We start from the raw sequence: 27,463 nt of genomic DNA, 5'->3' as shown, positions 1-27,463 counted from the left end.
CCCTTTCCTGCATGGCAGGAGGTCAGACTGGATGGCCCATAACTCTATTATCCCATGATTCTATGCCAGAGCTGTTCCTCGGGATCTTTGAAACAGTAGCTGGATGGCCATTTGTCGGGGCCGCTTTGATTGTGTCCTTTCCTGAGGTTGGACTAGTAGTTCCTTCCAAGGCTATGATTCCAGCTGCGGCTTGGCCAGGCCTTGTCAGGCAGAGGTGCCCAAGGTGTGGGCTTTGGACTCCATCTCCCAGAATCCCTTGCCATTGGGCGAGCTGGCGAGGGCTGCTGGGAGTCGTAGGCCCGGAGCAGCTGGAAGGGCCACAAGTGTGACACCTGGCCGAGCCGCCTCCATTGCAGCAGGGAAGGGTCTCTGAGGGCCGGGTGCTTCCAACATTCTGCCGCTTCCTGCTTCCCTCCAGGTGCCTGCGCGCGAGACAGGAACTGAGGCGAAGAGCGGGAGGAGGCGGTGCTGCCGCTTGTCTCGCTGAGGCGCCCGCCGTGGCGCTCGCCCTCCCTCCTTCCCTCCGTCCCTATGGCCGTGGGCCCCTCCTGAGAGTGGGGAGAAGAGCGAGAGGCCTCTCCTGACCCCCTCCTTTCCCCCCAAAGAAGAGGAAAGGGGAAAGGCGGCGCCTGCCTGCCTCTCGTTGCCTGCCTCCCCCCGCCCTCGAGATGCCAGCATGGACTGCAGGATCAAGTGAGTGAGGAGGGGGAAGGCGGCTGGGAGTAGGCCTCAAAGCCCCCCTGGGTGGGCTTAGCCCATTGCTCTCCTTTTCGGCCTCTCTCTGGGACCCCCCTTTGTAGGAGGAGGGCAGCATAGACTCATTTGGAGGGGGAGGGCTGGGGTGAAGACTCTCTTTCAGGTTTGCATATCCCTCATGAGGCACCCTAAGGCTGTAGGGTGCCACCTTGATGTGGCAGTAGGGGCTGTGTCATTACAATGTGAAAGAGTGGGTTGTTTTGTTTTTGTCACTTTATATCAGTGCTTCTCAACCTTCGTAATGCCGCGACCCCTTAATGCAGGTCCTCCTGTTGTGGTGACCCCCAACCATAAAATTATTTCTGTTGCTACTTTGTAACTGTAATTTTGCTATAGTTATATTTCATAGAATCATAGAATCAAAGAGTTGGATGGGCCATCCAGTCCAACCCCCTGCCAAGAAGCAGGAATATTGCATTCAAATCACCGCTGACAGATGGCCATCCAGCCTCTGCTTAAAAGCTTCCAAGGAAGGAGCCTCCATCACACTCTGGGGAAGAGAGTTCCACTGCCGAATGGCTCTCACAGTCAGGAAGTTCTTCCTCATGTTCAGATGGAATCTCCTCTCTTGTAGTTTGAAGCCACTGTTCTGCGTCCTAGTCTGCAAGGAAGCAGAAAACAAGCTTGCTCCCTCCTCTCTGTGGCCTCCTCTCACATATTTATACATGGCTATCACATCTCCTCTCAGCCTTCTCTTCTTCAGGCTAAACATGCCCAGTTCCCTAAGCCGCTCCTCGTAGGGCTTGTTCTCCAGACCCTTGATCATTTTAGTTGGCCTCCTCTGGACACATTCCAGCTTGTCAATATCTCTCTTGAATTGGTGCCCAGAATTGGACACAATATTCCAGGTGTGGTCTAACCAAAGCAGAATAGAGCATTACTTCCTTAGATCTAGACACTATGCTCCTATTGATGCAGGCCAAAATCCCATTGGCTTTTTTTGCCACCACATCACATTGTTGGCTCATGTTTAACTTGTTGTCCATGAGGACTCCAAGATCTTTTTCACACGTACTACTCTCGAGCCAGGCCTCCCCCATTCTGTATCTTTGCATTTCGTTTTTCCTGCATTTGTCTTGCATTTGTCACTGTTGAACTTCATTTTGTTAGTTTTGGCCCATCTCTCTAATCTGTTAAGATTGTTTGGAATCCTGCTCCTGTCCTCTGGAGTATTGGCTATCCCTCCCAATTTGGTGTCGTCTGCAGACTCATATTGTAAATATCTGATATGCAGGATGTATTCTGCATAAACGGGTTACATCCCGTTTAGACTACTGCAACGCGCTCTACGTGGGGTTGCCTCTGAAGACTGCCCGGAAGCTCCAATTAGTCCAACGAGCGGCAGCCAGATTACTAACAGGAGCGGGGTACAGGGAGCATACTACTCCTCTGTTGCACAAGCTCCACTGGCTGCCAATTAGCTTCCGAACACAATTCAAAGTGCTGGTGTTAACCTATAAATCCCTAAACGACCCCAGCCCAGTTTACCTGTCTGAATGGATTCTCCCCTATGAACCATCAAGATTAAGATCTTCTGGAGGGGGCCAGCTCTCGGTCCCACCATCCTTGCAATCGCGTCTGGTGGGGACGAGGGACAGGGCCTTCTCGGTGGTGGCCCCTCGGCTCTGGAAGTCTCGCCCACTGGAGATTAGAACTGCCCCCCTCTCCTGACCTTTAGAAAACAGGTGAAAACCTGGCTCTGGAAACTGGCATTTGACGAGTGAGTCAATAACTCATGACTATAAGGACGGATTATGATGAACTACGATTTCATTTTGACGACTTGGCCTATGTAATTATATGATTGTATTTTAGTATTTTAATGTGTTAGTGTATTACGGGATGTGATGTTTTTAAACGATTGTCTGTGATACTGTTGTTGTGAACTGGCCTGAGTCCCTCTGCGGAGGTGAGAAGACCGGTATATAAAAGTTCTAAATAAATAAATAAATAAATAAATAAATATTCTCATTCACTGGATCAAATTTGGCACAAATACCTGATATGTCCAAATTTGAATACTGGCAAGGTTGCGGGGTTGTGCAATTGCTGGGATTTATAGTTAAGCTACTCTCAAAGAGCAGTTTGAACTCCGCCAATGATGGAATTGAACCAAATTTGGCACACAAAACTCCCAAGACCAAGAGAAAATATTGGAAGGGTTTGGTGGGCATTGAGTTTTGAAGTTGTAGTTCACCTACATCCAGAAAGCACTGTGGGCTCAAAAAAATAATGGATCAGGAACAAACTTGGCACACAGAACCCCCATGACCAACAGAAAATACTGTGTTTCCTGGTGGTCTTTGGCTACCCCTCTGACACCCCCTTGTGACCCAGGGGTCCCGACCCCCAGGTTGAGAAATGCTGCTCTATATTTATTTATTTATTTACAGCTTTTATATTCCGCCCTTCTCAGCCAGCAGGGGACTCAGGGCGGATTACAGTGTACACATATATGGCAAACATTCAATGCCAATTTTTGACATGCAAACATATATTGACATACACAGAGGCTATTTAACTTTTTTCTGGCTGCCAGGGGAGCTGTCGCTTTCATCATCCATCTGCGACGCTGATGAAGCACTTCTGCATTCCCCACATGCTTCCCCGCTGTAATGCTTTGCTGGAGTCTTCTTTATGGCCTCATAAATCAGTTAATTTAGCCTCCCCACACTTTAAGGTGGTACCTTATTTTCCTACTTGACAGATGCAACTGTCTTTCGGGTTGCAAAGGTCGACAACAGGCTACACACAATTGGTTGGAAACCCACTCCAACCCGGGCTGGCTTCGAACTCATGAGCTTTTGGTCAGAGTGATCTTAATGCAGCTGACACTCAGCCAGCTGTATGTTATGAATGAGCCCATTCAAAGCGGCTGTAGATCAGGCCTGGGTAAATGTTGGCCCTCCAGTTGTTTTGGACTTCACCTCTGGCGGTTAATAATAATAATTTATTTTTTTTGAACTGTGATGTTGGAGGAAAGTTCTGAGAGTGCCTTGGACTGCGAGAAGATCTAACCAGTCCATACTTCAGGAAATAAAGCCCAACTGCTCATTGGAAGGAAGGATATTAGAGGCAAAGATGATGTATTTTGGCCACATCATGAGAAGACAGGAAAGCTTAGAGAAAACAATGCATTGTTGAAAGCTTTCATGGCTGGAATCACTGAGTTGTTGTAGGTTTTTTCAGGCTATATGGCCATGTTCTAGAGCAGGGGTCCTCAAACTAAGGCCCGGGGGCCGGATACGGCCCTCCCAGGTCATTTACCCGGCCCTCGCTCAGGGTCAACCTAAGTATGAAATGACTTGAAAGCACACAGCAATCCTATCTCATCAGTCAAAAGCAGGCCCACACTTCCCATTGCAATACTTATAAGTTTATATTTGTTAAAATTGTTCTTCATTTTAATTATTGTATTGTTTTAAAGTGGGTTGTTTTGCACTACAAATAAGATATGTGCAATGAGCATAGGAATTCATTCATGTTTTTAGTCCAGCCCTCCAACAGTTTGAGGGGCTGTGACCTGGCCCTCTATTCAAAAAGTTTGAGGACCCCTGTTCTAGAGGCATTCTCTCCTGACGTTTCACCTGCATCTAGGGCAAGCATGCTCAGAGGTTGTGAGGATGCTTGCCATAGATGCAGGCGAAACATCAGGAGAGACTGCCTCTAGAACATGGCCATATAGCCCGAAAAAACCTACAATAACCCACTTAGAGAAGACAATTATGCTGGGGAAAATGAAAGGAAAAGGGGGGCCGACTAAGGGCAAGATGGAAGGATGGCATCCTTGAAGTGACTGGCTTGACCTTGAAGGAGCTGAGAGTGGTAATGACCGACAGGGAGCTCTGGTGTGGGCTGATCCATGAGGTCACGAAGAGTCAGAAGCGACTGAACGAATGAACAACCACCACAACAACAATTTATTTGACTAGTCATAGGACCATTTCAAAATACAACACATGTAAAAGACAAGACAAAAAGGAGAGGACAGCAGCTGACCTTCTATTTACAGTCAGAGTCTTATTTTCCTGGTTCTTTCAGGAAATGTGCTCTTTTCTTGATAGCTTTCAGAATAAAAAGGTTTTCTCTGATTATGGTCGATCTTTCCTGTCCTTGTAAGAGGAATGTCAGAAGATCATTTATGTTGGGGGACCTGCAGTTGGATAATATTGGATGTAAATATCAGTATTGCAGTTCAATATATGCTGGGCAGTCAATTAAGAAATGTTCGATATCTTCCACTGTTTGTTCTCCCCATACACAGAATCTGTCACTTTTTGGGATGTTGCAGTAATGCCCGGTTTGCATCATAATACCGAGTTGTTCAAACCTAGCCCTAGTATAGGAATTATGGGAGTTGAAGTCCAAAACACCTGGAAGGCCAAAGTTTGCCCAGGTCTGCTGTAGATCTATGGCCAATTGGGGCCCTTTCCACACAGGGAGCTCTGGTGTGGGCTGGTCCATGAGGTCACGAAGAGTCGGAAGCGACTGAAGGAATAAGCAACAACCACACAGCTGAACAAAATCCCACATTATCTGCGTTGTATTGGGATATATGGCAGTGTGGACTCAGATAACCCAGTTCAAAGCCGATATTGTGGGTTGTTCTGCCTTGATATTCTGGTATTTGGGCTGTGTGGAAGGGTCCTGGATTATTTGAGTTCACAGTGCCATGTATTCCAGTTCAAAGCAGATAATGTGGGATTTTATTCTTCTGTGTGGAAGGGGACTCAGATAACTAGGGCCCTTCCACACATTATAAACATTCAACAATACAATTAAAAGCATTAAACAATGAATTAGAACAGGTAATTAAAAACAATTAAACAAGCTTGGTTCAAGTCCATCATTCCTGGGAGTCACAATGGTCTGTGGGAGACAAAGTGGTTGAAGGTACTGCAAATCCCATCGATTGTGGACTAGTCTCCCCAAACCTCACAAGGACCTAAAGTGGGTAATGGAGGAGCTGTGTCTGATCTGTCATTTGTGAGGCTCACAGTGGTCTCTGGAAGTGGGAGCCAATGGGAAAGCTGCTGCAAACATACATCGCCGCATACATATGTTCACTTTTATGATATTTATAGATCTATAAATAAAATGTGTATTTTAATTTTCATTTTATAGAATAACTTTTATTGTTATTATACTTGGTACAACAAAATCCAATGCCTTCCCCAATCACATTATATATGTGAAGTGCTGAGTGGCAGCAGGTTTCCTCTAGCAATGACAATGATCTGATTAAATTCAGCTGAATACAACTGAACATATTATTATTATTATCATTATCATAATTTTGGTGGCCATCCTCTAAACGTGTTCCAGTTTGTCAACGTCCTTCTTCAGTTGGGCTCCCCAGAACTGGAGGCTCACCTAATCCCCATTCCTACTTTAATTCCATGGCAATATTGACTTCTGAAGCCCCTTCCACACAGCTGTATAAAATCAACATTCAACTGGATTATATGGCAGTGTGGACTCAGATAACCCAGTTCAAAGTAGATATTGCGGATTATCTGCCCTGATATTCTGGGATATATGGCTGTGTGGAAGGGCCTGAGTCTCTTGCTGGGCTAGATGCAGGTTAAAAAAACCTCTCATGATAGTACTCCAGTTATGTTCATCAGACATGGTCTTATAACATCCATGCTATTATTATGCTCCTATCTGTACTGGCAACACATGTAACTGGGAATGGAATCTACACATTCTTTAGCAGCCATGCACATGTATCAAGGTTTGTCCGCTGGCTAGGTTCCCCAAATAAGATTCCCTGTGTTTTTAGGAATGACTCCCAAATACCCTAAAGGCACCCTAAGTAAGGTCAGCCCTAGGTAATACTTGGATGAAAGTACTAATCTTGGATGGAAGTACTAATCCTTCCACTTTCTAATCACTATTGCACAGCCCCAAATGCCACATCAGTGTTAAGCCACAGAGTTCAGTATAGTCACAACTCTGATAAAAGCTGTTTCTCAGACTATTTGTCCTTGTATAAAAAATATCCAGGGTGAGATGGATCCTTTAGATCAGGGGTTTTCAAACTTTTAAACAGAGGGCCAGGTCACAGTCCCTCAAACTGTTGGAGGGCCGGATTATAATTTTAAAAAAACATGAATGAATTCCCATGCACACTGCACATATCTTATTTTTAGTGCAAAAGACACTTAAAAACAATACGATAATTAAAATGAAGAACCATTTGAACAAATATAAACTTATTAGTATTTCAATGGGAAGTGTGGGCCTGCTTTTGGCTGATGAGAGAGGATTGTTGTTGTTGTTGTGTGCTTTCAAGTCGTTTCAGACTTACGTTGACCTTGAGTAAGGGCCGGGTAAATGACCTTGGAGGGCCTTAGTTTGAGGACCCCTGCTTTAGATTTTGAGCTTTCTTAAGGCAGCTTTCTTAAGACATTGCACATTGTACATTTCCTAATTTGTTCTATCATAAAAACATGGTAAAAGGTCCTTCAACTGCTAAAACTTTGTTTTTTGCAGGACATCTTGCAACACAGTTTGCTATAGTTTTTCAGTGAATATCTCATAGAGTCTCAACCAATTCAACATGGTTTGTGGCAGCCGCATAAATAAAGTTTTTGGAGTATAACAATGTTTCTCAATGTAAGGACCATAAATATTTGAAAGTCAACCATAGGACTCTCACATAATAGAAATAATATAATATTATAATGTAATGCAATATAATAATAATAATAACAATAATAACAACAAATTGATATTATAATTATATATTTATATTACATGTAATATTACCAATAATATTACGATATAGTGGTATGGTGCAATATAGCAATGTTTAATGCTGATATTGTACTATGCTAATGTAAGCCGCTCTGAGTCCCCTTCGGAGTGAAAAGGCCTCATATAAATGTTGTAAATAAATAAATAAATAAAGCAGCAGGGTGCAATAGTTTAAATACTTCACTACAACTCTGGGTCCAACTCTGGATCAGGATCTAAATCCCCACTTGGCCATGGAGACGCATGGAGTGGGCAATCGTGGGCGAGTGGGCGATCGTGGGCATAAATAAAGTTTTTGTAGTAAAACAGTGTCTTTCAAAGTAAGGACTTTAAATATTTGAAAGTCAACCATAGGACTGTCAAGTAATAGAAAGCAGCATGGTGTAATAGTTCAAATACTTCACTACAACTCTGGGGACCAGGGTCTAAATCCCCACTTGGCCATGGAGTCGCAATAGGCGATTGTGGGTGAGTCACACTCTCTCAGCCTCAGAGGAAAGGAATTGCAAACCCCCTTTGAGCAAACCTTTCCAAGAAAAAACCCATGATAGTCACCCAACTGCAAACTACTCTGAACACATGGAGGGTCCTTTGACATATACATTGTGCTCCTTAACATGTTTGTAATTAATAATGTTTAAATGGGGAGAGAATAATCTGTCCCCTCTCTGCAATTAGTAACCTGCCTGTCCCACCCTCTAAAAACAGTTCTGAAATCCTTTCCCATCCGACAAGCTCCATCATCCCACGCTGCCACACTATTGTGAGGGACATTAGATGCAGATTTTACTTGACTGAGGTTTTTTCTTTCTTTTCTATCCACCTGTCACCTTAAATGTTTATGTTACACGTTCTTGCTGCTTCTGTGTCATTTCGGAACAGCTTGATCACTTAACAGGTAGTCACTACATTTTCTGATATGAAAAGCTTGTGGGTAAACGTGCTGTTAAAGATACAAGAGCAGGCCTGGCCACTGGTTTTTCTGGTCAGTTGACAACTCCCATTAACGTAAAGGTTTCCAGTCTGCATTCTAACCTTATTATGAATAGCTGGTAAACAAGCCACACCTGAGAAGTCAAAAGATTTGGAAATTAATTTGATAATGCAAGCATTAGCAATGGGGAAAAATATTAATTAGCCGTAGCTTATTCATAACCAGATTGTATAACCCTGCAAGCCACTTTAACAGGTGCAACTAGATATTGGAAACAAAGCAGGATCAGACTTAGTTAGTACTTGGGTGGGATGCCCCCAAAGAATACCAGGAACTGTGAACTATATTTTTGAGGGAGATTATGGCAAAACCACCTGTGAGTATTCCATGCCTAAGGAAACCCTATGAAATTCATATGGCTGTCATAAGTTGACAGAAGACTGGAAGACATATTAGATGGTGTTTTAGCGTTAGCCCTGCAGTAGCAATGGAAGCTCTAGGGGCTTTTCCACACAGCCATATAACCCAGAATATCAAGGCAGAAAATCCCACAGTATCTGCTTTGAACTAGGGACCCTTCCAGACAGCCCTATATCCCAGAATATCAAGGCAGAAAATCCTACACTATCTGCTTTGAACTGGGTTATCTGATAATGTGGGATTTTCTGCCTTGATATTCTGGGATATAGGGCTATCTGGAAGGACCCTAGGTTATCTGATAATGTGGGATTTTATTCAGCTATGTGTAAGGGGTCTAGGTGGCCCTTTTTTTCAGCAGGCATTTTTGAGCTGTATAATACTAGTTTGACAAGGAAATACAGGTGTCTCCTGTGAATGGACTGGTGCCACAGACTTTTGAAGATCTTTGTTGGTTTAGATTAGCACAATTTCAAAGAAGATTCTTTTTAGTTTTGCAAAGTGATATGTGGACAATCATTTTTTTCCTGATATTTGCACTTGAAGCACTGAGAATGAAAGTTTTGCTGAACTTTAATATTATGAGTACTTTTACAGTGATAGTTTTGCAATGTGATCGTGATCTATTTGTGGTGTGTCAGTTGGGAGAAGAAGCTTGTCTGACTTCTCTTATTTTGGTTTGACACCTTAAAATATGGTGGGACGTTATGAGTAAACTTGATAAAAAATACCTTTAGTATGAGCTGACTTGTAGCTGACAGCAGAAAGCCACACCCCTTTCCTAGTATCAGTTCAGAGATAATGACCTTTCAGATTGTTATCCATTTTTAGAGGCAAGAGATTGTGGTTGTATAGTTATATAGAATTTTCTTTTTTCAGTTATAGAAGCAGATCTTGATAAAAGAAGCTTGAACTGCCTAACTAGTCATGCATCCATTTCAAGAAGGAGTTCAAATTCATGCTCCTTTAAGGCTGCAATATTAAGTTTAAGTTATTTTATGTACAGGATTGTGATGAAGAGTTGAATTTTTAGAGTGAGTGATCTTCACTTGTTCTAGGTAAGATCAGAATTTTTAGAACTATGATAAAAATTGTGTGGTTATTTATTGTGATGATTTAATGCATTTATCAACTTTTCAGAGTAAAACAAATTGCAACATAATTTGAATATAGAAATAAAATAATTGTATTCTAAAATTAGTTCAAGGTACAATACTCTAAAAATCACAATCTGCAAAGCCAGATAAATGCACCCTCAAAATTCTAAGAACCAACAAAGGGGAAGGACATCCTAAGGATTTGGGACACTGCAGAAAAATCCCTGCATCTGCTATTCACTCCCTTACAGGGATGGTCTAGTACTAGGAACAGAGGTGGGGGAAAACAACAGATGCAAATTGGAACAATTCATCAATGTTTATTTTGATCAGGGCTTCGGAATATCATTCCATGCTCAAGTATCCATAGATTCTGGAACCAAGTCCCAATCTCAAAGGCCCACTGTACACACAGGCTAGATTTGAATCTCTGCAGCATATCTTTGCTTAGGATCTTGAATCTACTTCCAGCATTGAAATAAACACATAACTTAGTTTCTGTTTTGTGGATGGAAACTAGTATGTTAGAACTATTTTCCTTTTCTCCATGCCCAGACACATTTGATTCCTTTATTAACATTAGATGCAACTGGTATTTTTCTCTTTATCCACATGCCCCTGTTCTTGGTATAATTACTGCTTACTTGTGCTGTTTTCTCTCTGACTAGTCATGCTGAGTGCAGCATGTTCTCCTGAAGAGATCGTCTATAAAATATGTATGAAGTAGTTGCATCCAATTAGGACTTTCTAGCCAATAATTTCTGCAGCAATTACTCAGAAGTTTGGAATTGTCCCAGGTTTGTAAGTAACCATGCATCAAACTAAATACGGGAGGATTTAAAAAAGCAAAACAAAAACAAACACTGATGACTACATAGGCAAGAGTAGGAATACTAATGAAAGAGAATGAATTACCATTGAATTCAGTGAATGCCCCACAAAAAGGTAGGTAGTGTGAAGGTAGAAATCTAAGTAGTTTGATCATATTAGTTGAGTGTCCCTTATCCAGAAGCCCAAAATCTGAAATACTCTAAAATCCAAAAATTTCCTCTTGGATGTCTGAGATTGTAATTGTTTGATGTGAACAAACTTTGTTTCATACACAAAATTATCTGAACGATTGTGTGTAAAATTACCTTCAGGCTATGTGTATAAGATATATATAAAACATAAATAAATCTTGTGTTCAGACTTGGGTCTCATCTCTAGGATATCTCATTACATACGTATAATACAAGTATTCAAAATCCAGAATGCTTCTGTATTATTTACACTGCCCTTTATGTAAAGAAAGTATATACAATATTCCATACCACGTGGTCCTTATAACAGTTCTGAAGTAGATTAGACTGAGGTTATAGCTATAATGCAGAATATTTGGTCTGGTTTGGTTTATCTGAAACATGTGCTTCTTCCTGTTTTTCCATCTTCCTCTACATATTGATTGCAGTGAAGCTTTTGGCCAAACTACAGATCCATAGAATCCATGGTAGTTAAAGTAGTATCAAACTGCTATAAGTAATTGTAGGATACTTACTTTGAAAGTAGTTAAACACCAGAAATTTTGTTTTTGAGGCTGTCACAAACTATGTTGAATGATTGAGACTGAATGAGATATGCACTGGAAAGCTAGCAAAATGTGCTCAGGATTTCCCGCAACAACAAAGTTTTAGCAATTTAATAAACTTTTCCCATGTTTTTTGATAGAGCCAATTAGGAAATGATATTTATGACCCAGGGACAAAAATGGTCTTCCATGGTACACATTGTGGAAACACCCATAGTTGTTGAACATTTTAATGTCCTCCAAACACGTTGCTTGTAAACTTCAGAGATAGCTGTTTTCAACGTTTTAAATGTCAGCTGGGCCAGCATACAAGATTAGGAGGAAATATGTGCTTAAGAATTATATATACAAATCTATCTCATTTAACATGGGTACATGTGTTCCTGAGCATTACTTATTAAACAGAACATTTTTATAGCAGAAGCACATAACATGGATAGGTTCCTCCACTGCAAAGAAGATGCACATTTAGAATGAGATGACTGAAACCTGAACCTTGTGCAGACCTCTTGAGAGTTTTTCCAAAATGCATCAAGAGATATTTTTTTCTTTCACGGGTACCCCTTTTGATTTGATTCTTATTCTGATAGTCAGAACTATGCTTTTTTAATACCTTGGGGTAGGTAGGCCTTTATGTTTGAGTCAACCTCACACAGGCATGTAGTGGGGGGGGGGGAATTCTCATGGTGGTCTGCGAGAAGGCCTTACTGGTACATTATTTAAACTGTTATGTTTATTCATATCATGATCTGATCACCATGCTCAATATATCCCATATGCATGGGGGTATTGGGGTAATGATACAAAAGGTTTGCTAGGGTAGACCCTCTTTCACTCGAACCAAACTCAGCCCCCTCCCTAAACAAAATCCTGGCTACAGGCCTGACCTCACGTATTAGTTGAGGGCAGTTTTGGTGAGCAAAGTTATGGATTTTGATATGGTCCTGTGGAGAGGTCAAAGATCATTCTGCAGAGAGGAGAAAGCACCAATACTGACTTATGGGGCCACCACCATTTCCCCACCAGTCAACCTCATGTATACACCAGTCAACCTCATGTATAAATTGAGGGCAGATTTGGGTAGCAGAGTTATGGATTTTGATATGGCCCTGTGGAGAAGTCAAATATCATTCTGCAGAGAGGAGAAAGCACCAACACTGACTTATAAGGCCACCACCATTTCTCCACCAGACATTTTAAAATGCCAAAAGTAGTACTACGACAGAGAGAAAAATGGGAATCAGTGCTTCTCTAGGGATGGACCAACCTCTGCTGTATTTTTGCCACTCTAATAAGAGAAGGGCATGCTTCCTTTTTGATAAGAGTTACGGTACAGTGGTCACAGTGGCCCATGGATAAGTCGACCCAGATTTTGGGTTTTTTTCTAGACTTATACATGAGTATATAGGGTAGTTTCCTGTTTTGCTCTTCATGCACACTCAGTAAGTGGTTCTGGATGTTATGGCTGCTCCTTGCTGTTATAAGCAGACACATATATAAAATCAGTTACAGTACAACCCCATTCCTTCTTTGTCAGAGGCTTTGTTAACCGAGGCATGCCTGCATATACTTTTGAGTATGTTTGGGAGGATTGGGGAAAATGTCTGTGACAAGGTGTCTGAATCATGGCATTTATCAGTCACAGTACAGATGCCCATGATCATTTTTTATCCACTGCCATTCCACCCTCCCTTCATCTCTGATAGTTGTATGTAATGTGTTCAGTCAATTAGCCATATTTAGCAAAGTTCCAAACTCAGAAACTGTGGTATGACTGTCATATTTTCTGAATACAACACCTTCCTACCATGGATACCTGAAATATAGTGGATCCTTGAATCAGTTCTGACAGAAGAAAAATGATTATAGCCAACATCTTCATGCTTTTGAATATTATGTAATACTAGCTGAGGTAGAGCAAAGATATCATATATTTACAATCAGAAGTTTAATATTTTTGTGATGCATGCATGACTAATCATATATATTTTACTTTTAGGGAAAACCCTGATAGAACCTTTGATTTGGTGCTACAGGTAAAATGCCAGGCTTCTGAAAATGAAGGTAAGAGTGTTCATTTGTTTGTGGTCATCTATATAAATGTGATATTTGAAAGACCTTTGCTTACATGCTATTTTGCTTACATGCTTTCCACTCAATGGACTGATTGTGTTATGTTTGATGGATTGAGCTTAGTATGTTTAATTGATGCGTGTATTGCTAAAAGCCAGATTTTCAGAAGCAGGAAAATCCATTAGTTAGTACGTTACTTGTGTGTTATTAACTAATATTATTGTTAATGTTTAATGCTGTTTTAATATTTTAATATTTGTATATTTTAAATTATATGCTGATGCTTTTATGTTAGCCACTTGAGTCCCCTGCAGGAGAGATTATGTGGGGTATAAATACATAATAATAATAATAATAATAATAATAGTTCACCATGACAAAAAAAAAGATACATATTGTAATCAGGAACGTACAATTTACACTAGGTTTGTGTTCTAACCTTTTGCAGTTTCTACTTTATGCTGAGTTAAATAAGTTGTGATTTAGCTGTATGTATAATTGTTATGTCTAAGCAAGAGTCCTTTTCTTCAGCATCTGTTCACATACTACATTCCTCTTACTTAACTGGTTATTATATTATCAATGTAAAAAGGAGGAGGAAGGATTATCTTTAGGCATTTTTCCTAAACTACCACTTGCTTCTCTTTCATTCTATGTCTTGAAAACCAGGATTTGCAGGGCTGGAGGCTGGATTCCTCTTTTGAGAACCACTATTAGTTAAGGCGGGGATAGCCTTGGGGCTTCTTATGGTCCTCAAGGCTGATATTTTGACTCTTGACCTCTCCAGACCCACCTTTTTGCCTGAGTTGAATTGCCTTTCTTAGCAGTTTATGGAAGAGTCAATTTACCTTTTGAATAGCCCTACCCATGCTGTTCTGTCTTTTGGTCTCTATAAAATTGGTAAAAAATCCCACACGATTCATTGTGGGAAAAGTATGCATTACTGTGGCAGAAATGATCTGCTTTTGGCAATTTAATTCATGCAGGAGAAATGTGATAATTATTTTTTCTTGATGAGCAGGTTTTCTGTTGGGGGGGGGGGGGGATTTTTGCCGGAGGGAAGCAGTCAGGTATCTATTGCCTGTTAGCATCCTGAAATAGTGCCATCCTAAGAATGCTGCACTTTGTGTTGGCTTCCCATATTTCCACACACAAAAAAATCTCTTTGACGCAGCCTCCCAAAATGTTTGGCTCTGTAAGGCTTTGTTTTCTAATTTTTACACCCCTACAGAATGTATTTGGCGTGAGAAGAAAATCTGTAAAAGCTATCTGTAAAACCTGGTTTCCACTAGGTTTCAATTCCGCCCCCCTCCCCACTACCTGGATACCAAAATATATCTGTGATCAAGTCCCACTATATCCAATGGCATAGTAAAATGGTGACCCTTATATAAAATGGTAAAATTAAGGTTTAGAATATTTTAAACCTTAGATAGTTGAATCTGTGGATATGGAGGATTAACTGTATACATAGGTTAATAATATTAAATGATACAGTGTCTACCATAACATGTCTGTGTTACAGAAATGAAGTAAATTAAAAGAAGATGCATATACAGTACTTCCAAATTTGAGAATGTATCTGTTCGGCTCTTTGATTATTGGTAACTTTTGTGCTTCAGAATATCTTTAACAGACATAGAAAAAGATAAACATTTGTTATTTTTGTTGTTTGCCATTATTTGCATGATTTTTGACTGCTTGGAAGTAGTTGACCATTGTCTGAGATTTGCATGTCAAGATTTCTTCATAGGAGGTTTGCCTTTGCTTCCAACAAAGCTGAGAGATTTGAACCCTGTTGTCTAGAGTTGGAGCCCAATGCTCAAACCATTGCACCATATCAGCTCATTCTTAGTCTCTAGGCCTAGTCCCTAGGTAGCCAGATTGCACTCAGTCCTGCACTTCATCGACTTCCCCGGCTCTATGATACGCTGTTTGCACTATCTCTTGCCCAGCTCTTTTATAGTTTGTCACGTTCATTTTGTAATCCTGACCATTGGTTTGTTGAACCTCTACTGATGGAGCTACAGTGAAATGGGGTTTTAAGATATTTTTAGTTTGTTTAACAGGATTTTGATATTTTATGATGTTTTTAGTTGTTATTTTGTTTTTTAAGTTAAATTAAGTTATGTTATATTGTTGAATGTGTTTATTTTGATGTAATTGTCTGTATGGTTTTCTTTCCAGCAATTGAATGTTTGCCTTATATGTTGGAAACCACCCTGAGTCCCTTTGAGGAGATAAAAATACAGTTATTATGATTATTAAACCTTACTAGAAAAATGTTAATGTGGTTTGTTTTTGTTCATATGACCACAACTTTTGAAACATGCTCTACTAATATAGGAACCAAAGAAATCTGCCAAAACTGCAAATGTGCTCATGCCTTTATTCAAGACCTTTGAAGTGATATAATCAACCCTGAGGAGGTATTTGATTGTGCTTGCTTGTTAGTTGCGTAAAAATAATGTCATGCATGATATTATGCATGGTTGTGCATCTGAGCTGCTTTATCCACTATATTATAGACCTTTTGCGTTTCTTCAATATCAGTATTACATTATTGATGATTGCCTCAGGTTGTTCTATGGGGGGTCCCTACAATTTCATAGTTCTTTTGGATTTGGTGCTTTTCCGATTCTTTTGTGTGTGAAAGGGTTGTTTTGTATTTTGCACAATTTTGTATCTTAGATTCTTTCATCATTTCACCATTCATTTGGTTCTTTCTTCTCAGCTCTGGTTAAAATGAATAATTTTCTGTTTCCATAATTTCTTGTGCCCAGTCTTATACTTTATACTTACTGTTCTTGAATCTTTTGCTGCTGCTACTCCATCAGAGTACTTACATTTCCCAAATAACACCATGTAACAAAATTTGAAACGTTTGCTGCTCTTGGTTTGAAAGCATTATTCCTACTTAATTGTGTGGTAGTTACTTTGAAAGTAGTTGTTATACTCCAGAAACTTCATTTTTTGTGACTGCCACAAACTATGATGAATTGCTAGGTTCTTGTGGGCTTTTTCGGGCTATAGGGCCATGTTCTAGAGGCATTTCTCCTGACGTTTCGCCTGCATCTATGGCAAGCATCCTCAGAGGTAGTGAGGATGCCCGAAAAAACCCACAAGAACCTAGTGATTCTAGCCATAAAAGCCTTCGACAATATGTTGAATTGGTTGAGACTCTATGAAAAACTATATCAAAATGTGCTGCAGTATGTCCCACAAAAGCAAAGTTTTGCGGTGTAATAAATTGATAGAACCAATTAGGAGATTACATTTATAACCCAAGAACAAAAATCATGTTACATAATTTAATTCAATTCCTGCAGGAATGTTACCCTCCACCTTTCATACTTTTTGTACTGTAGTTCATTTCACAAATGAGCGGAGATGCCTTAGAAAGTGATTTCAAAGTTCAGTGGGACCAAACGGAAGCAATATAATCTTTAACTGAAGCAAATTGCTTGGCTCACATATGGTAGAATTGCCATGAAGTTAGTTGGCCAGTTCTCTAATGTTCTTGGAGGGGCTCGAGGACATAGGGTAGAAGAAAAATTGAGAGAGATGTGCCATGGGGAGGATCAGGAGAGGCTGTAGACCTGAAGTATTCAGAGCTCACCTGGTTCCTAGATGCTTCCCTGTGGACTTGGATCCACCCATGACATCTCTCTTCATCTATTTGTTTCCTTACTCGTATTTACTGCTGTAGCTCTCACACAACTCGTAGGAGAATTGTTTTTCTACCTTTTAGCCCATGAATTACCCATGATTGCATTATGCTGGAATGTGGATGTCAGAGAGGCACAGCAGGGACTCAGGGGTATCTGGTGGCTTTGAGGGGACATCCTGAGGTCAGAAATCATTCTCAAATGGTAAACTGCCCCTGGAAGCAGAGATTTTAACTATCCTACGGCCCTAGAATGCCTTCCCACGGACCATAGACTGAATCCTAGAACTGAAAGATCGAATTTAAAGTATAGTGCCTTTCAATAGGAGAATGGAATATAAATAAAAAATAAAGTAGGATATTCATATTCATGGAACAGACTTCCACAACAGTATTTCATTTTGAATTGAATAACTGTCTTGATTTTGTAGTTTGTTTCTTCTTTAACAATTTTGTTATGGATTACCACCTGTCGCATGTGTCCCCCCCCCCCCCCCCGATTTTACCCTAATTGCAGCTTGGACTGATACTTCATGTGACCCTATTGTATGCCTTCCTCTACCTTCCCTTTTTCATTCTGATCCTCTTTGAGTCTAGGTTACTCTTTCACAGCATGCAAGTTGCAGACACACTTATATTGAATAATCATACCTGAGTTGGTTTTTCAGACCATCCTTCCAGGCTACCTCCTAGTATTATGGCAACACATACTCAAATGGGAGTGTTTTGTGCCAATGACAAGTAAACAGCTTTTGGAAACTATTAATTAATCCTTTTCAGGTGGAAGGTTTCATGATCTCCCGTTTATTATCCCTTCCATATTATCCCTCATTAAGATCAGGCATTTTCTATCCTTTGGAAAGCTCAACACTTTTACTTTGTGTATTTCTTTCTGTTTAACAGTTGGGTAGAGAATATTTTCAACTTCACAAGAAGTTAATGTGCTATTTCCTCAACATGATTTTTTTAAAAAATAGCGCAGGCATGTCTTGCTGAATAGGACATTACTTCAGAATAGAGATAGCCTAACAATCACCTGGTATTATGGTGTTGGGGGAAATTCATTTCCAGATATTGTTGGTCATCTTACTGTGTCCCAGGGCTTCCTGTTTTTGCTGCATATATTTAGTATCACCCTGTAATGTTTAGCCATTTCCTAAAGAAATAGATACATATGTACCTCCCTTATGCCTGTGGGACCAATTTTACCTAACTGCATCTAACAAACTGTATCCTCTCTAAGAATTTTCTAGGTCCTCCAGTGAATCCTACTGAAATGAATGACTTATACCAGAAGTTACTATAGTATTGTCCTGGAGGATCTAGCAAAATTCTAGAGAGGATATATCTCTAGGGAATTTCTAGATTCCACCCCCCCCCCCCCCAGGATAATTCAATGGTTGCTTCAGGTGAAGCAGGTTCACTATTATCCACTATTTCTTGTTTCCGCAATGTTCAAAAATGTCCCCCCTCCCCTGCAAAGGATACAGGGGTTTCACTGTGTAATTCCAAATCAAAATGTTAATGATACCCTGCCTTGTCCAAATGACAAATACAATGGTGCTTCCTTCATCCATGGTGTAAAATGTCTAGGGATCAATGTAGAATCTGTTATTGAGACTGAGCCCGAAACATGTGAAGTAGTTCAGTGCCTCTAAACATGTTCAGATTGTCAGCATCTTGTCAGTAAGAGTTTCATAATAGTATTAAGGTGCTGCATGCAGAGGAACAAGTCCTTCATAAATAAAAACAAATCACTTCATGAGTAAAATCCAGAAAATAAATGAAATTGATAGGAATTGGTAGTATTTTCAACGACTAAGGTCAACAGAGCAAAAACAAGCACACAGACACCATGTGTACTTTTGTAAGTCCTAAAATATCAACATGAAGAATTGTTGTCACTTTGATGAGATCCCTGAATTATATTTCATTCTAATACTTTATCAAAATCAGTTTAAGCACAGTGTTGTATTTGTCATGGAAGATAGTTGAAGATAATCCTGTGACTTCTTGTTTATCTCTTCCATGACACTCATTATTTGTAATGAGTAATAACCCTGCGTATTTTAGTTAGACAAATTTTCCCACAAAGGATTTTCATTCCACAGAAACACCACTGTAACAATCACAAGAAGACTGAGTGGATCCCGGCTGCTGGTGGCCTGCATTGTGAATCAGGCTCTGCAGGAAATAGTGCAACAAAGGGAATGTTTTTAGAGCTTGCAGCTTCTTCCATGACTCCTATACCAACTTGTTTTCTACCTTTGTACTTGAAATATTTCTCACATTTACCACTGCCTAGTATCAGGGATGGAAGTCATGGGGCCTTCGTATGTTGCTGAACTACAAATCCCAAAATTTTTCACCACTGACTGTGTGGATCAGGGCTTCTGGGAGTTGTAATTCAACAACACTGCACATCTCCCACACCTTGTCTCATGCAATGCATGTTCCAAATGACAAAGATTTAACCATATCCAAATCATATAACTCACTTGACCCATCTCTATGAGGAAATAATATGCACAGTCAAACCAGCAGGAATAACTGAATATTTGAAGGAACACCATGAGTATCTTGAATGCCATCTAGGAAGCCAAGGCCCGAAAGTATCAATCTAGTACGTTATATACAGAAAATATCATCCTCTCATGATTCCTCCATATTTACTACTGTTAGATGAGCCACATATTATAAGGAGCAACTTTGCTGTGCTTGGGCCACCGAATAATACAATATGTGTTGTAGTAGAGCCTGTAAGTAACATTGCAAGCAGTTGTATGGTTGCCAGAAGGGGCAAAAGGGGTACTCATGAGCAGAAATCAGATGAGGAACAACAGAGGAAAAGGATCCGGGATATACTTATGGCACCCACCGATGAGGACTCATTTGAGGGGTTTTCTGGGGATGAAGGGTCTATGAGTGAAGGAGAGGAAGGAGATATAATGGATGAAATAGAGGAACAAAGAGGGTAACTCAGGAGCAGGAATCGGATGATAAGCAACAGAGGAAGAGGATCCGGGATATACTTACTGCTCCTACAGATGAGGAATCATTCATGGGTTTCTCTGGGGAGTGATGAAGACGGAGATGATACATTGGACTGGACTAAGGTAATAGAGGTACAAGCTATATGTGCGGAGCCGATGTCTAGTGATACATTTGTAGGGTTCTCTGGTAATGAGGACTGGCAATCGGGGAATACATCTGAATCTTGGGGGGACCTGAGTCTTGACAGAAGATGGAGAAGTTGGAGAGATGGGGTAGGAATTCACGTGTGGAATCAAGAACAGCTGCAGGGGATAATGATGGGGTGGAGGTCAGCTCATCTTCTGATGATGATATGTAAGATAAAAGTAGGCTCTGAAATGGGGAATCTTTGCAGAAGGCAAAGTGTTGGTATACGTTCGTGCATTGGGTTCTGTTTGGATTTGTCGCTGCTTGTCCGTGTTGGCGTTGGGTTTGGGATCTGCAGGTTGCTGCTCCTGTTTGTGTATGCTTCGACTCGGCTTGGATTCTCATGAGTGTAGATTTCCCCCTTCCTTGACCTTGGACTGGTTGACTACAATGCTGCTTCTGTGGACTTTGGAACTTCGCTACTTCGGATTCAGCTCGCTACGACCCTGGACTTCGTTTGACTACCCTTTTCTTTCTTGCGGCTTCTCTGTTTTGTTAACCATTTGCATGCTGTGCTGTTTTGTGCGACTTTCGGAATACCTTGTTTAATCCAGTTCTTTTCTCCGGATAATCCGGGTTATTGCTTTGGTTAACCTTTTTAACCAGGACTGGTTTTTACCTTTGAGTTTTGACCAGAGACATTGAGTTAAGTGTCTTTGAGTCTTTTTCCTTTGTTTAATAAACTCTGTTTTGAGAACTAACTCTGAGTCTTGCCCTTTAAGGGTAGTAAATTCATTCCACATTCCAGTGTGGCAATCTTAAATTATATAGAAAGAGCAAAGCTAAATTTATTTATTGAGCTTTCCCAGCGGAAAACTTCATTTGCTTCTCCCTACTACCAGAACACATCTTTATCTATGGCAATTTGCAACAGGATTATTATAAACTTACTTCATTCAGTAAGAGGTATTTTTTCTCCACAAAACACTGATTCTGTGGTTGGGATTCATATTACCATTTCCCACCTCCATGTTTCTGTCACTTACTAAGTGTTACTCTAGCCAGTTTTTTCCCTATACTGAATCTCAAGTGGCAGGAAAGGACTTGATGTGTGTTTTTAATTGTGGGAGAATCTTCTTTATCAGTTGAATAAGTACATGATTGATGCCCTATATTAAAAATGTATTCCCTTCTATAAATTGATAATGCCGCTCCTGTGACTGTTTTAGCTTATTTCAGTGCTTCACACCTTATAATTGATACCTTTTTTGATCTTTAGCTTCCATTTATTAATTGAACATGAAACGTGATGAATTTAAGAGTTACCTGGTATCACGGCTCTTGCCTTAAATAGAATTTCATGCAAGGATAGTCTTTTGAATATGCCATACTTAAAAATGAGGCCCATTCACTCTCTGTGCCTTCACCCTTTTCTTCTTTATGAAAGAGATTTGTATTTTAAATGGGCTTTCTTCTTTGCATCCCATCTGCTCGCTGTGCTTGATCTTGCTGTGAAATTGGGGTTGAGTTTATGACATCACAGTCATAAATGCTGCTGCAAAAATTTCAAAAGCAGAAAATTGTGGTCTCTTTACAGATTGAGCAGCAGGAAAAACTGGTCTAGTAGAGAAATCGTTCTTGACATAACCCTCAGAGTTTATTAGGATTTTTGTTTAAAAGTATGAGCGGAATTTTTCCTGCAGTACTAAAAATCGGTTTCCTCTTATATTTAGTTTTCAGAACCACCGTAACACTGAACCCTCTTTCATTAATATGATTTGATAGGAGAGACAATCTTTGTATTACCCTATTAACATTAATTGAAGATTTCTGCTACTCTAGTGCATAAACTGGTGTCAGATATAATTGCCACCATCTTTCTTTACTGTTTCCGCCTACCTGACATGTTGTGCATGAGTTTTAACATTGATATAAAATAAGATTGTAGAAATTGGAAAAAGCAGTTGACTTTCACTTTAGTGGTTCTTCTGAAAATAGCAACACCTCTCAAGGGTGGCTTGCTTTGATCACTCTATGTTTCAAGATGACTTTGATCTATGGCACATTTGTTGGACTAGAGAAAACGCTTGTCCATTATAAATCTAAGTGTCTGTTCAGTTTTTAACTGGAGTATTCATTTTTGGATACTTCCCCTTATCCCCTTTAGTCCAGGAAATCGGAAGTGAGGCAGATGTCTTTGGACAGTAAAGGCTCACCTGGTACTACACCTAACCTTTTGAACCCCCTTTTCCCATGAAGTTAGCTTAATATTGCTGACTCTTGATATTGGCATATTGTGAAGAAACTGATTTTCTAGCAGATTAAAGGATCATATTTCTAAGAAAACTTATTTTTTAACATAATGCTCTGAGGTTAGGAAGTTTCCTTGGTTGTCTTAAGTATTTGAAGCATATAAAATTTTAATATTAACCAGCTGGAGACCTCTTAAACCAGATTGAACCCACTTGCAATGTACAGGGGTTTGCCAGTTGCCTGATACCTCCACCTCCTGCTTCTTTCAAATAGGATGATAATTTTGCCTGTAATAGGCAGTCATTTAAGGCAGGTGGACTTTGTAGACTTATTCAGGTACGAGATATGGGTTGAGCAATATTTTTTGGTTTGAGCAGACAGTATTGTAAATACTGTTTTGGTAGTTGAATCGACTAAAGGAGTCTGAAGCCTCAATGTGTCTTTGCTGTAAGATCTAAATCCCATTGTTAGGTTCTACTAGAATCGGTATTTTCAACCAACAGGATCTTGGTAAGTCAACATTAGGTGTGTTCCATTGTTTCAGTGTGTCTACTCTGGTTGAAACTAGAAATGGGATTTGGTCCTTTTCTTTTAGCATTTCAGACCCCTTCCACACAGCTGTATAAAGTGCACATTGAACTGGATTATATGGCAGCATGGACTCAGATAATCCAATTCAAAGCAGATATTGTGGATTATCTGGCTTTGTGGAAGGGCCCTCAGTTCCTTTACTTTTCTTGTTCCACTGGTAGATGGAAACAAATGAACAATAATCTCTGGAGTAAGAGAGCCCAAATATCCGCAATGCATCAGATCCTCTCTGATCTTGGAAGATAAGCATGATCAGACATGTTTAGTACTTGTGTAATGGATTACCAGGAGTTATGGGCTACATTTCAGAGAAGAAATGGATAAATCAGTCACTTGACTATTCCTTGGCTAAGAAATCCTTTATGAAATTCATGGGGTCATCACAGGTGACTTGAAGGCACATACATAACATAGAACACACTACAAGGGAGCATGGTTTTGATTGTGTCTAGGATGCGTGAATTATGTATGTATGTATGTATGTATGTATGTATTAATTTATTTGAAGTATTTGTATCTTTCTCTGCAACAGTAAAGAAGGACCATGTACCTAAAGGATGATTATATTTCACGTTCATTTTTCCCAATGAAACAATGGGAGTATTAGCACTCTACTTGATTTGATTTTCTTATGTTTTTTTTTTGTTTTTGTTTTCTAGAAATGTGAATGAACAGTACTGGGATTCTTTCTTAATATTCGTGTAACATGTTGCATCATAATGGTCATTCTCATGTAGCCAGAAGGGTTTTGGCAATGGAATACTTCACTTATTTGTCTTGAACTGAGTAAAGATTGAACTTACTGATGTTTTATTATTAGTGTTCTTCACTGTAATTGGTAAAGTGCGGGGATCTTGGGTTTTGGCATATTATTAGAGGCAGTAATAATTCATTTTGGGACAATTGGGATTACTCTGCCCCTCTTTCCTGCGTCTTTACTTATGTGTTCTCCCTAACTCTAAGGCCCTTTCCACACAGCTGAATAATATCCCACATTTTCAGCTTTGAACTGGAATATATGGCAGTGTAGACTCAGATAACCCAGTACAAAGCAGATATTGTGGGATGTTCTGCCTTGATATTTTGGCTTATATGACTGTGTGGAAGGGCCCTAAAATAGCAGAATGTTCTAGGAAGAGGCAACATTTGTTAATTTTTGCAAATGAAGTTTATAAGAGAAGTAAAGTGAGATATTCAGATATTCAGTGATTTAATTGAGTTTAGAAATGGTGGCTTGCTGAAGTTTGTCCAAATAAACTTCCTAGTTGAATATTGCTTCCAACCAGAATTTAGTGTGAAGGGATTTAACGAGAACAGAAATAAAATAAATTAGTATGTGATCCTGCAGATTACTAGTTTTGCAGAGTGTACTGAAAAAATTGCTTCTTTGAACCAGTGGCTGAAACTTTTGCAGCATCAAATGACTTCCTTCTTTTGTTAATTCCTTTTCAAGGTTTCACTAGAACTTGATTAAAGGAAGTCATTATCTGTGTAATCTGGAAAAGGTTTTGCATAGCTTTTTTTTTTTTAAAAAAAGAAAACACCCATTTTAAATGGCACTGTATTAAATATGTCAGTGGAATTGATGCAGTCTTAATAAGCCAGACCACCTTCTTAGAATATATAGCGGACCAATATATATCTTTATATCTATATCTATATCTATTACAAAATTCAAGATTGGATTAATCATTGACAATAGGCAAAATCATTGTCCCTTTTTCTAGAAAGAAAAGCAGCCCCTTGTTTAACCACATCGTGAAAAATGGAAGAATTTGCCTGCTACCTCAAAGTCTGGGATATCTTCACATTGTCTCTGTCTCTATTTCTCATTCTCTCTCTCTTTGTATACGTATGCATGCATGTGTGTTTGAGAGAGATTCTGTTCATTTTAAGGCTGCTTTACTTGTGTGTGGATACTATTCTGTAGTTTAGTTATTGGAAGCCACTAGATAGACTTATTTCTAGACAAGGTCTAGATTTTTCTGTACTGTTCTTGTTGGTGATAGATAGTTCAGACCTTATCTTGGTTTCTGATTGGTGTCCGTTAACCTCCTGTGACATTATTCCAAGTATTGCCTAATAGTGTTCTTTAGTAATAGATTAGCATTCTGAATGGCGGTTTCTTACAAACTGTTAGAAGGTGTGATTGTTACAGTTATATATTATATCAAAATACATTGGGCGTTTTTGATTTTTCAAGTGACTTGCATGAAAAATTTGAGTTGCCCCCAAATTATCACTGATGGCTCTTTTCATGGCTTTAAGAACCATTGTACTTAGGCTACGTAACCAGAAGGGCAAAATGGTTGTTGCTTTCTCAAGGGGTAGGAATGTAGGATTTTCAACATTTTTCTGGAGCATCAATGATAACACATAGTAAAAGATTATGAGAACTGCAGTCTGACAATATCTGGCCATATTTTTCCTATCCATGATCTGTTATGATGTATCCTGAAAGTTGGTATGTCGGCTGCAATGTGTAGGTGTTCTGTGCAAAAGTAATGAGAAACCTCTTGTGTGTATGTGAAATAATCAGTAAATCACACACACACACACATACACATATGGTTTTCAGGAGATGTGTTGTGTCCCCATATAGTTTATCTGTCTCTTGTCACGAACCATCACGAAGTTTAAGATCTTCAGGAGAGGCCCTGCTCTTGATCCCACCACTATAGCAAATGCGGTTGATGGGGATGAGAGACAGGGCCTTCTCATCAGTGGCCCCCCGTCTATGGGACGCCCTCCCTAGAGATATCAGATTGGCCACCTCCCTCTTGTCTTTTAGAAGGAAAATCAAGACCTGGTTATGGGACTAAGAGTTCGATCAGTGAGCAGCAAGTGGAAGAAGATCACACAACTTATGGCAATGAATTGACCCGGACTGGTTTTTGGATTTCGATTTAATGGATGTGTCTTAATTAATTGTTTTAATTGTTGTTTTAATATTTTTAATATTTTGATTATACTGTGGTTGTTTTATGACGCTAGCATTGTATGATGCTTTTGTTAGGCTGCCCTGAGTCCCCCTTGGGGGGAAGAAAGGTGGGGTGTAAATATAGGAAATAAATAAATAAATACATGTGACTGTATCACTCACAAATGGTTGGTTTCACCTCTGGTTAGCTAGTAAAACTGAATTATTATACCACAAAATGATGCATATCTAAAAAGTGTGTCAGCAAAGTGAAATGTTTGAGTAGTTCTGCTTTAAAGATTTTAAACATTGCTATTTGAACTGATTGCCCGCGGCTACTGACTAGTCTGTGAACCATTGGCTGCAAGTCCAGGTACGAAACATTTGTTGTCAATGGCAGAAATATTGCTTCCTGACATAATCTCTTTCTCTCTGTCTTTCTGTGTTGTGTGTGTTTGTGTGTGATAGAGACAGAGAGATAGAGAGGGAGGGAATCAAAAGTATTTGGTGTCTGTTGATACTGCTACCCTTTAGTTTAGTCATCAGATGGCACAGGACATATTTGTATCAGGACAAATAACAGTCTTCAGGATTTACATACCAAAGTTATATTTGGATTTCATAGAATCATAGAATAATAAAGTTGGAAGAAACCACATGGGCCATCCAGTCCAACTCCCTGCCATGCATTTGGTGAGATATATCAAGCAGGGAGTTCAATTGCGCTTATCAGGCCATGGGCCAAATAAAGTGGACTCTCCATTCCACTTCTGTAGGGAGTCCATGTAATTTGGTTTGCAAGAGAAGCACTTCATGCAGCTGTTAATCCAGCACGAGGGGAAATTGATTTTACTCTGAGTGATCTTGGTGGGGAAACTCACCTCTGTCGATGGCCAGAAGTTGCTATCTCAACAGGCTTGGTGGTAAAAATCATTTCAGGAGGTCACAACAGAGCACTAACTTTGTGACCAGGAGATATGATTTTGGCAGTGAGCCTCTATGAAGGAGCTGCCCACCTAGCTGTTTGAACACCAGAAATACTCTGGAGACACTTCTGGGTTGCATTGGGACAGCTCCGGAACAGTTTACTCTAGAATATTTGGGTTGATAGCTCCATCCTTAATTGTAAGAACCTCTGTTAAAATGTTTGGGCCTGGGGCTGTATAGTATTTGGAAAGTTTTTTTTATTTGTAGGAATAGCAACTGCATGAATCCGTAATCCTCTGCTGTTCCTCTGCTATGCAGTCACATCCATACTATAAAATTGATTCTTCAGCCTTAAAAGCCTGAAGGGATGGGCAATGAA

At 39.8% G+C, this 27,463-nt stretch overlaps 1 protein-coding gene across 3 annotated transcripts in view; it reads left to right on the top strand.

Moving 5' to 3' along the window:
- The first annotated feature begins 299 nt into the window (after positions 1-299).
- Positions 300-27,463, top strand: part of DENND1B (DENN domain containing 1B) — a 247,935-nt gene continuing 220,771 nt past the window's right edge. For 2 of the 3 annotated variants that reach the window (XM_060774564.2, XM_060774562.2), the window contains exons 1-2: positions 300-693; positions 13,533-13,597. In XM_060774564.2, coding sequence (XP_060630547.2) covers positions 677-693; positions 13,533-13,597 — 82 coding nt within the window. In that variant the 5' untranslated portion in view covers positions 300-676. The remainder of the gene's footprint in view (positions 694-13,532; positions 13,598-27,463) is intronic. The other variant, XM_060774565.2, reaches the window with a different exon arrangement.

Source organism: Anolis sagrei, chromosome 4 (genome assembly GCF_037176765.1).
Source record: "Anolis sagrei isolate rAnoSag1 chromosome 4, rAnoSag1.mat, whole genome shotgun sequence".
NCBI classification, from domain to species: Eukaryota; Metazoa; Chordata; class Lepidosauria; order Squamata; family Dactyloidae; genus Anolis; species Anolis sagrei.
Note: the sequence above shows the minus strand (reverse complement) of the source record. Positions and strands in the feature narration are given on the sequence as shown.